At 37.3% G+C, this 16,357-nt stretch overlaps 1 protein-coding gene across 1 annotated transcript; it reads left to right on the top strand.

Moving 5' to 3' along the window:
• Nucleotides 1-1,055: 1,055 nt before the first annotated feature.
• On the top strand, nucleotides 1,056-13,991 carry cyp33 (peptidylprolyl isomerase cyclophilin-33). The gene is made up of 5 exons (XM_089647391.1): nucleotides 1,056-1,367; nucleotides 2,005-2,187; nucleotides 7,026-7,241; nucleotides 11,015-11,187; nucleotides 13,747-13,991. The coding sequence occupies exons 1-5, from the start codon at nucleotides 1,161-1,163 to the stop codon at nucleotides 13,889-13,891; spliced, it is 924 nt and encodes a 307-aa protein (XP_089503517.1). The 5' UTR covers nucleotides 1,056-1,160; the 3' UTR covers nucleotides 13,892-13,991.
• The last annotated feature ends 2,366 nt before the right edge of the window (nucleotides 13,992-16,357 follow it).

The raw sequence follows: 16,357 nt of genomic DNA, 5'->3' as shown, positions 1-16,357 counted from the left end.
TTGAAAAAAAAATTATCCGTATTGCTATGATACAGGTCGGCTAAATATGTTGACATTTTCAAAAATGCGCTCAGGCTATATGCTACGCGCAAAATGTCTGAAAACAAACTTTTTCGTAATACAATTATAAAATCTATGTACATTTTCACTATCAGACGTATTGCTATAATACCGAGATACCGACTGTCTTTTTTTTTTGACACAGCAGAAATGGCCTCCCACGCAGTTGCTACACTTTCGACCGTTACTACAAACCTAGTCGTGTTCACAATCATTCAATCTAACGATTTTATAGGGTTTTTGCCGTATTGCTATGAGACATGGTTTTGGTCGTGGGCTCTCGTACTATTAGGTACTGCCGCGGAATAAGTGCGGTGCTCCGAAAATTGATCTTTCCTTCTCCAGCCGTAGGTAGGAGAGGGGGTCGCATAATTTTCAAATATAGCCTGGCTAGCAGATCACAGCGCATATTTTGCCACGCCCACACTTATAACATAATCTTTTTAGGTGCGACAGGTCTGTATGGGATTGTATGGCGAGCAATATGAAGTTATATAAAACGCTCTGAAATTATAGCGTAATCTGTCACCCCCTTTGTGGTAGGAACAATAAAGTGAATCAACATTAATATATCATAGCTTTCCAACGGATAATTTACAATTTGTCAAAAAAATCTGTCACTTAAATTCAACGATTTTTAATTAATGTTGTAAAAAATCATAATCTATTGTTTCCAAACGAATTCTAAGCCTAAAATTAATACAACTCAAAAATTGCGTTGGATTCTTTCAACGTGATTAAGCATGTGGTTTGTAATGTTATATTACAGAATGCTTCTAACGAGAGATCTAAAAAAAATTATGTTTGATTATTTTTAAAATCCTTACCAAAACCCATTTTAATATAAACATAATAACAATAAATATTGACGGTTCCAGTGACTGAAAAGAAACCGGTTCCTTGTAGCCAGGATTGCAATATCGCCATCTCTAGGTTATATTCGAACCAACTTGTCCGACGATTAATTCTTTTTGTAATTTTGGTAATGGCAACACTCTTCGTTTTTAATGTCAAACGAATTTTTGGCGTTTTATGAAAACATAACCAATTTCGTAAACATTTCAAATCTGTGTTTCAAAAGTGTAATAAAATAAAGCGAAATGTCGTCTAAATCAGCGAAAAGAACCGTTTACGTAGGCGGTTTGGCGGAGGAAGTAGACGAGAAAGTATTAAATGCCGCCTTTATACCTTTCGGTGATATTGTTGATATTCAGATTCCGCTGGATTACGAATCAGAAAAGCACAGGGGATTTGCTTTTATAGAGTTTGAAAATGCAGAAGATGCTGCGGCTTCGATAGACAACATGGTAAACACATACCAACTTAGATATAATTAAAAAAGGTTTTTGGTTAACACTTGTCATCAGTATTTTTTATAAAGATTTCAATAACTACGGTTACCTTTGAGGATTTACCATATAATAAGGATACTCGCAACTGTTAACTCAGTATAGAACCTCTTCATGATCCTTCTGGCATCCAGCTTTTGTCTCTAGTTTTGCGGATTCTTCACAATATCATTAGCATATTCTATGTGCAGAAACGGCTGTCCGTTTGATAGGTATTCAATCTTTAGAGTACAGCCATGGGGTGAGAATGCCGTCCTTGTCTTACCAGTATTTCAATGGAAGATGCTCATTGATTCCGTCGGCAATGCTGCACAGTCGGGAAACAACAAATGCGCGCCAAACAATTGTACACAGTTGTCATTTTTTGTCACATGAGAATGGGTTGTTTAACTCGTTCTTGAGTTCAAAAGTTCGGCTGTGGAACGATTTGCCAGCCTCTGTGTTTCCTCCCTCCTCTAACATGGATCTCTTCAAGACATAAGTTCACTCCTTCCTTTCCACAAAACCACGACACAGTATCCCCAAATATACTCCTGTTGAACAAGAGTGAATGTCTTGTTTTTATATTAAACACTGATTAGTAAAATTGTTACAGAATGATTCAGAACTATTTGGCAGAACCATCAGAGTGAATATAGCAACCCCTCAGAGGATAAAGGAGGGATCCCTCAGACCTGTGTGGAGCGAGGATAATTGGCTCCAGAAGCACGCTGGTGCTGGAACGCCTGGCACCAAACCTGATGACATCAGCGAGGAAAAGCCTGAAGATGCTAAAGAGGTATGTTAACTTTTACACAAATGTGATTTGTAAAGTCAAGCCCATGGCGGGACCGGGAGGCAATCTCCCGCCATTTAGTCGTACATCTCTATCGCTTCAGTTTTATTTTATTTCATTTTTATTTTAGTGTATTGGGGAAACAAACAGTTTTACAATTTTATATAAATAATTACATTTTACATGTTGAATTAACCAGTGAAGTTTCCACATTAAATTCATGTTACATACAGAAAGAAAAACATAAAAACACCTTAATAAAAATAACTGAGATATATTACACAGTTTAACCTTTCCCTTACTGTGCTAAAAAAATCCATGCATTCCGGTGCTGTGTAGTCAATACACATCTTAAAATAAGCGATTTAATATCGAAAAAAAAAGAATATTCATAGCTAATCGCTTATGTTTATTATATATTATATCAAAAGTGATCATAATTGTAATTTAATTGCTGAAAACATGAAAAAACCATCGGCAGATGCTAAAAAAACGTGCGAGGAGTCCACATCTAACGACGGTCTGTGACCGACTGGCTGGTGGCTGGCACACACACAGTTATGCGGTCGTAGGTATCGATGGTCTAAATCAAAATACAACTGCGGACGTGTGGATTTCTCAAGTTCCCGCATAGCGAACTAAAGCGGGACACCAATAGCGTGTCATTTCCTCGCACACTCTTTGCGTAGCAGTGTCATACGGTTGATTGTATTGGTGTATTTGTTCCCGTTTTTTAACAAAAATCTCTGATTTTTAATTGAATTTGAAAACTATGTAAATTTTTTAGTTTTTAATTCAGTGCATAAATGTATAACGGAGGAATACCTAAAATCTGAACCCAGAATTTATTATATTTATAGAGTTATTAAAGTTATTAGAAGCAATGTCTAGTAAATACACACCACAGATAAGGAAAGGTTAATGAAAATAACTGAGATATCTTAAATATCTTACACACAGCAGAGGGAGAGGGTACGTAACTAACAATTTGATTTAATTTTCTCCAATATGCATTTAGTAAACTGAGCTAAGGACGAATGGAAAAAATCGGCGTCTGAAAATATCTTATTGTATTTTGTTCACGTTCTTCTGAAAAATTAATGCTGTGTGTAGTTAGTTGTGTGGGATGTGGAATAGTTTGTTTGACTGTGTGTTTCGAACTGAACAGTGGAAATGAACATTTTCCAGAAGGTAGTCGTTGTCAACAGCGTTGTGGATAATTTTAAATATTTTTTTTTGCATAATAACAATAACATTCAATGACAGCTGTCGTGTTTTTATTTCACTCTTGAAATATCTCAAAATAAAATAAAAAATTCTAGCTAAAATCTAAATATCTATATTTTAATAGCTTTAATAGTGAAGTGAAGTTATACTAATTAATATTTCGTGCCAAAATGACTACACGAGCAACTGCAAAAACACTAAATACTACGGACACCCAACTCCTCCAACTTCTTGACAAAAAGTTTGAAGAATTTAAGGTACAATTTCTGGAAATCATCAGAAACGAGTATAAAGAAGAAATCGAGGAATTAAAAAATAAAATATTAACTCTAGAAAAAAAAATTGATACGAAAAATAACAACAACCTTGAAAAAACTCTGGAACAAAACGCCGTAATACAAAGTGAATTTAAAGAATTACAAAAACAATTGGATGCTAACGAACAACACGCACGCATTAATAACATAGAGATCATTGGGATACCAGAAAAAAAAACAAGAGAACCTGACGGAGATTATCAAAAGGATCTATTCAGAATTGAATATAGTAAGCGACGACATTGAATACGCCACCCGAGTCACCCCCAAGGAGAAGATTGAAGGAAGACCGCGGAATATTATAGTAAAACTAAAGGGCAGGAAACAGAAAGACGAAATCATAGCAGCAATCCGGACAAGAAGGGGCCTAACAGCAGAGGATATTAACTTTAATGGAAAACAACGGATCTATATAAATGAACATTTAACTCATAAAAACAAAGTACTCTACAAAAAGGTCAGAGAGTTTACCAAAATTAATAAATTCAAATTCTGTTGGATCAAAAATTGTAAAATTTATGTAAGACTTAATGAAAACACAAATCACCATTGCATAAATAATTATAATGATCTAGAAAAACTAAAAACATACAATATTTCCATCAACTAACTTTCCAGCAACTTTATATTAACTGCACTATATACTTAATACAATGGAATCTTTAGAATTATACTATCAATCATAACCTCAATCAAAATCGCGGTGGTGGAGTTTTAATTGCAGTCAAAAGTAAATTAATTTCTGATCAAAAACTAGAATGGGATTCTGAAGCGGAAGACATATGGGTAAATATATCACTTCCTGGTAAAAAAATTCACATATGTACTTCGTACATCCCACCTGACAATATACATCTTATAAATATTACTTCTCACATAAACAAAGTATCACAGATTATGACGGATAACAATAATGACAGTTTCATTATAGTGGGAGACTACAACCTACCTCACTTACTTTGGTTACCAATAAATGACAACTGTGATTATATGTACACTGAACCCATCAATTCATTAAATCCCGCCCATTTTAACTTTATAGAATTTTTATCATTTAATAATCTGCAACAATATAACTCTCAGAGTAATAATATAAATAATCGCATTCTTGATTTAGCTCTAAGTAACATACAACTGAAAATTATTCACAATAACATTTCATTAGTACCAGAAGATATTTATCATAAAACACTGCTAATTTCAATTCCTATTAAAAATAAAAATAAAAACCTGAAAACTAACACAAAGCAAGTATTACAATTTAGAAAAGCAGATTATTCAATGATAAACACAAAACTAAACGAAATTGATTGGGATCATAATCTGAACCATCTGAATACTCAATCCGCAACTGACGTCTTCTACAACATATTGAACAATATTAAAATAAATTACATACCAACTAATATGCACAATATTGTTTGTATTCTTATGGTTACCAATGTATCGATAATCTTTTATTTTATATAAATTTTAGTTTTTTTTTCCCCTTTATTTTTGTTATTTTTGTTGTATTATTTTGTTCTATTATTTTGTTCTATTATTTTATACAATTCTTTTATTTTATATAATTATAACTTCACATTTCTCATAAATTTAATTATTTCTTCTAATGCTGTCTTACGTAAAGTCACAAGGAGGAAATCCGTAATTGGTTTTATTTTGCCTATTTTACTTATGTACAATCTGTAAAAATATAAACTGTTGATTTCCCAAAAAATGAATAAATGAATAAATAAATAAATGAATAAATAATAATAATCATATCATGGCATTTATATAGCGCAGTTTAGTGTCATTTCACTTCAAGTGCACTTGACTATAACAAACTTAAAAAAGCTAATTTAGTATTAGAAGGTCATGTTCTTAAAATTATTCCCACATTGCGCCTTACCCAATAGAGATCTTATATTATAACACTAAATATACTGTTTATACAAAGCGATGACAGAACTTAGAATAACAATAACAGCAGGACAGGACAAGAATATTAAAACTAAAAACATAATATAAAACAGGAGGCAGTTTGTGCTCAGAAATGAGAATCTTCTGAGCAGATTTTTTAAAAGGTACAAGGAGACAACTGAAACCAAACAATTACCGGAAGTTTTAGAATATGGCTTATTATAAAATATTTTGTCAAATTTTGTTTAATTAATTTTATTTTATTTTTTTTTTTAAACAAATTCAATTTATTCAATAAATAAATTTACAATGTGTGATATACATATATATATATTTCACTAGTAATAAGATAAGATATTATGATATGTTTATGTTTTGTGTGTATCATAAATTACAACCATAATTTTAGTAAGGGGTGCTTTTGTCGCTTACATGTTTATGTTATTATAATAATAATTCAAGGTTTCTGAATAAATTAAGAATTTATTCAATTAAAAAAAATCTTGATTACAATTCGCCAAGTTTCTGGACATATTTCTTGATAATTAATTGTACCCTTTCCAATGATGGCAAATGACGGGGGTTTGCTTTCTAGGGGCTCCCCGAGTCACTGAGATTGTGAATTTAAAACATACACATACCTAACATGATAAATTGTTAAATAGAGCCTTAAGTTAACGCTAAATATACAAAAAACAAATTATTAACCTCTCGAGCTATTGGTGTCATATATAAACTTTTCAATAATATTTAATTAATACCATTCCTCAAAATATTAATATGAAAACATTTAAAACTCTTACTGAGGTCTAAAGCTAATGAATCCACCTAGATTTCGTCGTTAATCCCATATTTTAAGGTTCTGTAAATATGACAAGCGAGCACTCAAAAGTTTTTGTAAACTTGGCATAGTATGCCAAAAATCGCTCCAGTGGTTAACTCCATACAGTAGTGTCATCTTTAGGAAAGGAAGGAGTGAACTTCTTGAAGCGTCGCACATGTTGTAGGAGGCAGGAAACACAAGACACCGAGTTGTTGAACAAAAGAAGAATTCGTCTCTTGCGACAAATGTTAACCGGGCAAGCATTTGGCGTGTTCCCCAGCTGTGCATTTGTGCTGTTACCAAAGGAATCTATGATGCTACTATCTCGTAGCATCTCCCATTGAAATATCGGTATAACAAGGACTTTTTTTCATGAGTTTCTTCAGGTTGGAGTTGTTAGTTTGGTGAGCAATATGTTTGGTGTCCAGAGTAATCTTATGATACGCTGTAGGTAAGCAGTTGGTAGCCTATTGTGGAAGCCTAGCTCTTCTAATTTCTACTGGATATATTGATGCACCTGGCTATAATCCTGGAAAAAAATCATAAAATACTGTCCTTCCATCTTCCAGGAGACGGGTGACAAGATCCTGCCAGCTATCTCAGGCAAGCGCAATCCGCAGGTGTACCTGGACATAAGCGCTGGTAAGAAGGAGCTTGGCCGCATCATGGTGCTTCTGCGCGCCGATGTAGTGCCGCGCACTGCTGAGAACTTCAAGGCCCTCTGCACGCACGAGCGAGGCTTCGGCTACCAAGGCAGCAGCTTTCACAGGGTCATACCCGACTTTGTATCCTTAACTCTGCCACGAGGGTCGCAATGAACAAAATTGAACACCCTTACTCAAATTATAAACATGAGGGACAATACTTGGGAGATCTCCTTGTGACTCATTAAAACAAGATAAGAAAAGAACGCTTAGATGGTTTGGACGTGTGAAGTGGATAAGCAAAGGCAGCAGTGTCGGGAGAATATATGTATGATGTGAAAATGAATGGTAGATTTCAGGAATGCCTGAGGATACATGGTACCACCAAGTGAATCAAATACTGAATAACAGAGTATGTATGAGGCGATGCCTAAATGTAATTAAAGCGAGGAGAGTGTGCCAAGACTGAGTTGTGTGGAAGTCATTCCTGACTGCCTATCCCTCCGGAGAAACAGTGAGATGGTTAGTAAGTAAGTAAATAAGTAAAGGGTCCGCCAAATAACTTTTTTTTTTTTGAAAATGCTATAAAAACATTGAGTGTAGCTTCGGCTGTGTGGCACGTAGCGCCGTCCTGTTGAAACCAAATGTTGCCAATATCCTCCTCTTCAATTTTTGTGAACAAAAATTCATTCAATTGTTCGGCCATTACAACTAGGCTAGACCTGCTCATTAACTCTCGATCAGTTCCTGCTCCTACTATGCCACTACATAAGGAGACTTTCTCCTATGCTAACGCTGCTGCTAACCTGCCTGCTTCAAAAAAGATTCTGGTGAACGGTCATGAACGACCGATTCCTCAGAAACCGCTGACTGTCCTATTCTATCCTCAGGTGCCGGAGGGTAAAACTTCGGAGGACACTCTGAAGAAGCTTGAGAAGGTTCTCAACCCTAAACAAGATGACTTCCAGATTGTTCGGTCCCGCAAAATCAAGGGTGCTGGCATGGCTTTCCAAGCCAGAGACAAAAAAGGATTGGAGAACATCAGGAAGGCCGAAGCGAAGCTCGCTGCAAATGGTCTTAAAATGATCAATCCACTTGGACGCCTTCCCAAGATTGTCTTATACAATGTCCCTAAAGGAGAGCAATCTGCAGACCAGGAGCTCTTCTCTGAGGTCTTTACCAATAATCTAGTAGGTCAAACGACGCTTTCTCTTGAAGATCATCTTAGAACCATGCGGCGAGTTTCGCTTTTTGGCAAGAGAGACACTCCCACCATGAACATGGTGGTTACATGTCACCCGTTAGCCAGAAAAGTTCTCATAGACAGCGGTATGTGCTTCCTTGGATGGAATGCCTGCCGTACTCGGGATTATACGGGGGCAACCAGGTGTTTCAAATGCCAACAATATGGGCACATTAGTAAGTATTGTCAGCAAGACAATGAAACCTGCCGTCACTGCGCCACTTTGGGGCATAACTACGAGACTTGCCCTAAGAAAGCCCTTCCCGCTGTCTGTGCCACTTGTACACGTTTCAAAAAACCTGCCGACCATCCCACAGGGGATAGAGATTGCCCTGCCCAAGCTGCTGCAATCAATGTACAAGTGAGGATGACAGACTATGGTTCAAGTTAATCTTATGGCACTGGCAACTCTACATGTTTCTTGTTTCTTCTTTCTAGCATATACTTATCTACTTTTATAGTAATTCAAACAATGTGTTTCATATGTTTTTATTTTTACTTCTTTTATCTAATTCTCTTATTCTTTCAGGTAAAACTTTATGATTGTTAAATTGTTGACTTTATATTGTTTATTGCGATTGTTAATTTTCATCTACTTAATAGACACTAATGTTTTCTGACTGTATGTTTTTTTTTTCTTTTTTTTTTCTTTTCTTTTTTTTTCTATCTTAGATCTTGAAACCATTCAGACCAGAACTGAACTCCATTGCTTGTTTTGTGTTGTTTGATATCCCCATAAGGGGTTGTTCACGGACCTAGTCCCCGCATAAGCTCACTGAAGCTCTAGCACTTATGGAACTCTGCCAGACATCTGTGCCACCCCTGAGGGTGGTTGTGGGTCAGAGGGAAGTCCGTGCTGACCTGGGTGCCTTCCGCCCTGCCTCCGACTTCCTGACGCTTTTCTCCCCTAGGGTCTTTAGGGTTAATCCCTATCATCCCATATACTTTCTTCTGGGCACCACCACGAGGTCGGCTTAGGGGCGCGGCACTTGGACCTGCATTTGTCTTCCCAACCACCACCAATCCATCCTCGGGACTGCCAGCTGCGAGGCATTGAACCACTTTTCTTTTGTGTTTTCTTTTTCTCTTGCTTACAGCTCACCTGAATTCGGTGACCACACGATATTCGCGATGGTTACTGATCATGTATTTTTTTCTTTTTTTTCTTATTTAACATGTACTTCTCATCTCTTTTCTCTACTTTAGGTTGCTGATACTTTGGTACAATATGTTCCTCTTTCTTTTTTCTCCCTTTTTCGTTCTCGTAAATAGACTGTGAATTCTACGCTTTCTAACTTTGTCCTGATTTTCTATGTTTATTTGTTCTTGTTTTAAATTTTTGAGAAGTATTCATTGATCATAACACCCATTGTAGTCACTCATCTGTAAGCGCTTGCATACCGCTTCCTAACACCGTATGCGGGGACATTGAAGGTCTAACTTCACTTTAAATTGTAGAGCCGTTTATTCAAAAAAATTAGATTCTTGCGAGAACTCCGAAGGGGTGACCATAAGTCACCTATACCGGGGTGGGAAAGCGGTGGGTAACTTCAATGTTGAAAACGATGGTGAATTGATGTTGATGGCGCTTCACGCACACTTTCTGCCACACCAGCAATATTCTAGGGTGTATGCACTGTTTTTGGCTTTTCACGCTTTGGTTTATCGATGAGGATGCCAGTTTCTTTCACTTTTTTCACAAGATAACGAACATACGGAGCTGACGGTGCTTCTCTTCTTCCAAAATCCGTACGCAATTTTCGCACACATTCTGCAACATTACCATGATTTTCAAAGTAAGGTCGCAATATTTCCCAGCGTTGTTCAAGCGTATACACAACCATATTCGTTCAGCGGAAGGATAACACTAATTATCTGTCAAATCAGACATGAGCTAAGTGTTACCATTCACGAAATAAGCACTAGTTGAAAAAAAAAACGTTAGATGGCAGACCCTTTAGATCAAGGCTGCCCAACCTTTTTAACCTTTTTGACGATTTTGAATCACTGGCGGGCCACTGAATACCTGACGGTTCTTATTTCCATAATTAAAACATAATTCCCCACAAAAATATTATATCAAAAGCCGGTTTATTTTTGTTTAAAAAGTAAGTTCAACAGGTTGGATTTTTTCGTCGCTGATTCTCGTTCTGAGTAGCCTAAATAGCGATAAATCGCCTTCGTTGGCAACACTGGTGACCGCGCGCAAGCTGCAATGTTTGTTTTACCGCGGGCGCGCGACACTTTTTCAAATTGGCGGGTTTTTTTAAAATGGTTCACGCGGGCCACTTATAGTTCGTTCGTTCGTTCGGCCACATTGTGGCCCGCGGGCCTGGGGTTGGGCAGCCTTGCTTTAGATGATAATATTTTTGCATCTTGTTCTAGAGCAGATGATCTTCTCACTATCACCATGGTGAGGTTCAGGCTTAGGCTATGTTTAGTGACTAAATCTGAACAGTCAGCACTTTCCAACCTTTCTTCCCCTCTACTTCCCTGAGCTTCACAACGTTCCTCAAATAGGGATGTTCTGTAGTCCCAATGGCTTCAGGCAGATGGAAATTTTGAATGGGTTTTACTCGACAAGTCAGTTAGTTAGCTCTTAACAATTATTTGTTTCGTTCATTCCCTTACCATATTGTGTATGCCGTGTCTTCCTTAACCCTCCTCATAGATGTGTCAAGGTGGGGACTTCACCAACCACAACGGCACAGGCGGCAAGTCCATCTACGGGCGCAAGTTCGAGGATGAGAACTTTGAGCTGAAGCATACGGGCCCGGGCACGCTCAGCATGGCTAACTCGGGGCCCAACACGAACGGCTCGCAGTTCTTCCTCTGCACTGTCAGGTAAATATAACCTGAAAAACTAACCTACTAACTAACCACCAAGCCGTTCCGCAGGAGTATGCAGAGAAGATACTCCTGTGGATGCTGACTCTTGACTCGACCTGACTCGAGTATTTGATTCTCTTGATCATGCCATGTCCTCCTAGAGCGTCTCTGAATTCTTCTACCATTAACTTATGCGCACACAAATTGATATTCACACACGGTCAAGTTAACTTGATCAAGTCTCATGCAAATTAGACGGTATACTTGATTGTGTGTGCCAGTGGCGGTTCTTCCCTTAGGTCAATTGGTGTTTGACCCCCCAAAATTATAAGACAACAATAATAATCATTTATGTTCATCAAAACAACTGGTCTTATTCTTAATTTATTTAAAATGTAACGAGAAACATCGGCGGCGGCGAGTGACTAGCAGTGACATCTGTTGTCTCTAATAGAAGCTTTCAATCACAAGTCCACACGATTTGCTGGGTCAATTTAAAGAATGTCCACTTTGGCATCTTCTGTCCCTATGCGTGCCATAGAATAAACGAGATGGCACTATATTTTAAAATTAGGTACCGAAGAAAGCTTAGGAAGCTTAGGTCATGACCGTGAGGGAGACAACATGATGAATATTATATGTTTTATAGAGATGGTGACATAAACAAATGTAGGTTTTTCATTTTACACGCTTGTAGTGTGTGGAACAATGATTGTTTTTCAATTGGATAGTTCGGGAAAGGTTTGGAATAATTATTTATGTTGCTATCGATTTAGAATGAAGCTGTAGAATTAAACAAAACAAAAAACGTAAAAGATCATTGTCAAATAGAATCAAACTCTTATTTTATTTACTTTAATGTCGTGCACAACTACATTAAAACTTAATGTCTTTTTTTTTATAATTTTTTTTTTATATTAACTCCACACAGGAGGCCCTGAAGAAAATAATTTCCCTCAGGGCCTATGTCATCTTTGGGGATGCTGTGTGGAGGGTCTTTTTGTGGAGAGGAAGGAGTGAACATGGGTCTTGAAGAGTCTCATGTTGTAGGAGGGAGGAAACACAGAGGCCGGCAGTTCGTTCCACAGCCGAGCTGTTGAACTTAAGAACGAATCGTAGAAGCGACCCGTTCTCATGTGACAAATGTCAACCGTGTACAAATGTTGGGCGCGCGTTTGGCGTGTATCCCGACTACGCACCGGTGCCGAAGGGATCAATGACGCTAGTTCCTCAGAGCATCTTCCATTGTAATACCGATAGAACAAGGACAGCATACCTACCTGACGCCTGTGCTCTAAAGATTGCAGTCCGTTTGTTAAGATTGGGGAATCTATCAAACGGACCGCCCGTTTTTGCACAGAGTCAAGGGTTTTTTTCAGGTATTTAGGGGCTCCGGACCAGAGATGGCCAGAGATTTAATATTAAAAATAATTTGCTGTAAGTACTTGGATTGTGTATTTATTTCCAATTTACTATATTAACATAATATGAATTTAGAGTCCGCGACGCAACAAATTGATATAGATAATAATATATGGGCATTTTTCACAATATCAAATGAAGATTAGTCACACATTTTTTTCAAATGACCTACCACGACTGAATCCCTAGAGCCGCCTCTGGTGTGTGCCCACCATTAGAAGTGTTTTGTTGTGAAAAGCAGATTTTATTTAGAACAGAGGCTCCCAAACTTTTTGCCCCGTAGACCACTTGCCAAATTTTTTTTTTCCGTAGACCTGCCTTCCGAATATTGAATTTTCGTAAAACTGTTAATGTCCCATGTAATAATCATTTATTTTTTTCGTAAAAGATTCCCTTCCCTTGTCTGCCCTACAACCGGGTGACGATATAGTTCCTCTGTTTTTGCTATGTGCAGACAGAGGGGCCCTTGGGAGGTATTACACCAAATGAAAACGGAGCAGGATAAGCAATGGGAATTTCTTTCTGTAGCTGGTCCTACAGAACTGCCCCTTAAGTTCTTAGTTAGCGCTTATTCCGATCAGTTGTTCTTGTCATATGATATCCGATTCTTCAACATTCCATTTCCACAGTCAAAATGTACTCAAATTTAGTTTTGAAGTCTGTGTGAAGTACATCTAAATGTTGAACGTCATTATTACCCTGGACGTTTTTCAAAAACAAGTTGGGGAACTAGGAAAATTCGCGGCTTCCAATGTGCAATGTTTTGGTTCAATATATTAATTCTGACGAGAAAAGGAACGTAGACTCTATTTATATACCTCAATAAACAACTTAACGATATATAAACATACAAATATCAAATAAGTAATTTCTCAGTCTATTATTAGTATTACGTAAACTGTGTTATTTGTGTTAGGTGTATTGTGTCATTTACGGAACTCCTAAATATTGAGTTGAGGTAAATGGGGGTCCGCTCATATGTACCCCCATTTGAATCTTGTGGACCCCCAAATTTTTTTCTCGCTGACCCCCAGCAAGCTGATATCGACCCCTGGGGGTCCATATAGACCACTTTAGGAACCTCTGATTTAGAAGAACTATTAACAACAATTTTGTTGTATTGAAACTACCATTATTTTATTTCATTCCCAGGACGGACTGGCTAGATGGAAAACACGTGGTATTCGGCCACGTGATATCTGGCATGCACGTGGTGAAGAAGGTAGAGAACTACGGCAGCAAGAGTGGAACCACATCCGAGAAGATCACCATCACCAACTGTGGGGAGATGCAATAATTGTTGCAGCATCATTCATCTCACTGAGATTACAGATTGGACAGTGATGTGAAAAGACAGCAAAGGACTGAAGTGATAATTGACTAATACCGTTGGAGTGATAGTGTATTTTTATAAATATATGTATAAAGACATTTTTTTCGAAAAAAATTGGTTTTTTATTGCTAGGGAATAAAGCTCAATTCCTTGACTAGTTGTGCTTATTTAAATTGTCAATAGATGTCGCAAAAAGGATTAGACTACTTACGCCATCTAGCGTTACGAAACTAAAGTATAAGTTTCTAGGCTAGTTTTGTTTATTTAAACTGTCAATAGATGTCGCAAGGTGAAAGAGACAATGTACGCCATCTAGCGTTCCGACGCAAAACTATAAAGTAATAGTTGCACTTCTTGCCGCCAGGGATAAAAGGTAAGTTTCTAAGCTAGTTAAATTTATTGTAAAATTAGTTGTATAGTATTAGATCGACAAACGATAAATACAGATTTTATTTTGCTCTACATCCAATGACTGAAACGTAATCGATATGGCGGTGACCGGTGAAGGGTTTCGCAAGAAGTAAACTCCGCCTTCAGGGATAAGTATGTCAAGCTGTACAATATTTTAAGAAGATAATTTTAGGTTTCCGCGGCATTTGAGTGCTTACAATTCTCAGATACGAATCCGGAGTTCGCGGGTACAAAGCACGACGTGAGGTTGTAAACTTTATAAGATTAATTTGTGTTATTTCACAATGTGTTAATTAAAAATAATACTAAGCCTATTTGCAACGCATTCCACACTGATAGATACTTTCAGTATCGCCTAGGAGCAGTTGGGACTCTTGTGAGGTAATGAGATAAAAAGTACCTATGACTGAAGATATAAACATAGGTGACATAGGTGTATTTATTATGTGCGTGTCTGTGTAATTCCGGTGTATTTCTGCTGAGTTTGTTTTTCTAATATCAGAATTCTTTCATGTAGATTTGAGTGGAAACCGATGTCACCACTGATTTAGTACATTTTGGTTCTAGTCCATTTAGCACACGCTATGTCTCTCTTACACCGACTGACATTGTATATCGATGATTTACATACGATGAATTTGAATTTCCTAATGATGATGAAAAAGTTTATTTTTTCAATGATTCTGGTTAAACTAAGGACGGGTTGTTTGGGAGAATTTGAACAATTCATCAAATTTCAACGTTCATTTCCGGGTTCTGTGAAAGTCTTATTCAAGTTCTGTTATTATATCACTATAGGCTAGTTGCATGACAGAACTGAAATAATAACAGAACTTGAAAATTAACTTTGAAATTTGAAGAATTGTTCAAATTCTCCGAACAACCCGTCCTACGAGAGAGGCAATGTGAATTTATTTATATTAATTTGACTGGTAAAAGAATGAACTAACCATCACGCTATCATAGATACGGGTAACTAACTAACTAACCATCACGCCGTTTCCCCGCAGGGGTAGGCAGAGAGGACGGACCGCCAAACAACTCGGTCTTGGCGCACACTTCTTGCCTCATTCACATTCATACATCGTCTCATACATACTCTTCTATTATTCTGACTCTTGACATGGCCCGACTCAAGTATCTGATTCACTTGGTCGTGCCATGTATTCCTCGGGCGTCCCCCACTTCTGCTACCATTCACATTTGCATCGTATATTCTCCTTACACTCCTTTCTTCGCTCATTCGCTCTACATGCCCAAACCATCTAAGCGTCCCTTTCTTGATCTTACTCATTACGCTTACATCAGCCTTGCACTCTTAGCGGATCTCCACATTCCTCACACGATCAAACATGGTTTTACCACACATAAGCCTCAGGGATCTCATTTCAACAGCATTCAATCTACTTTCATCCTTTCTTTGCCAGTTCCATGCCTCACTTCCATAGATCAGGGTAGGTACCAGCACTCCGTTGTGGACTGATAACTTCGCTTCTTTAGACATTTTTTTGTTAGAGCCAAGTCCTCCATTAACGGAATTACCTGATACGGGTAAATTTCATAATTATCTATGAAGATTGGTTCAGACTTAGAAGAGAAGATATATTGAACGGAGGGGAGGCAGTTTTAGATGAGGTTTGATAGGAGTTTGTTTTAAAGATATTTGTTTAGAGAGGGACAACCAGAACATATTATGTGAACTAATGTTGAAAAGTTCTGAAATCTAGACCACAGAAATTACAATCAATTACAGTCAAGAAAGTGAATTTCAAAAAGGTAAAAGTGAACGGAGCGAACAGTTTTGTATTAGAAATTAAAAGTCCGACTAAAGGAAGTACCTATTAATACATCACTTATTTTAGCCCTCCCAAATGTGTCGACTATATAATAAGATAGAGTGTGCTGAAATATACATTTTATACCAATTCAGAAATTTATTTATTTATTTATTTATTTGGAAAAGTTGACAGCAAATCTGTAATTATATAATGATACAATAATAATATTATTAATTATGCC

The sequence above is a fragment of the Hesperophylax consimilis genome, chromosome 26 (assembly GCF_061612785.1).
Source record: "Hesperophylax consimilis isolate HC1 chromosome 26, BYU_Hcon_1.0, whole genome shotgun sequence".
NCBI lineage: Eukaryota > Metazoa > Arthropoda > Insecta > Trichoptera > Limnephilidae > Hesperophylax > Hesperophylax consimilis.
This window is presented reverse-complemented; position numbering and strand designations above follow the sequence as displayed.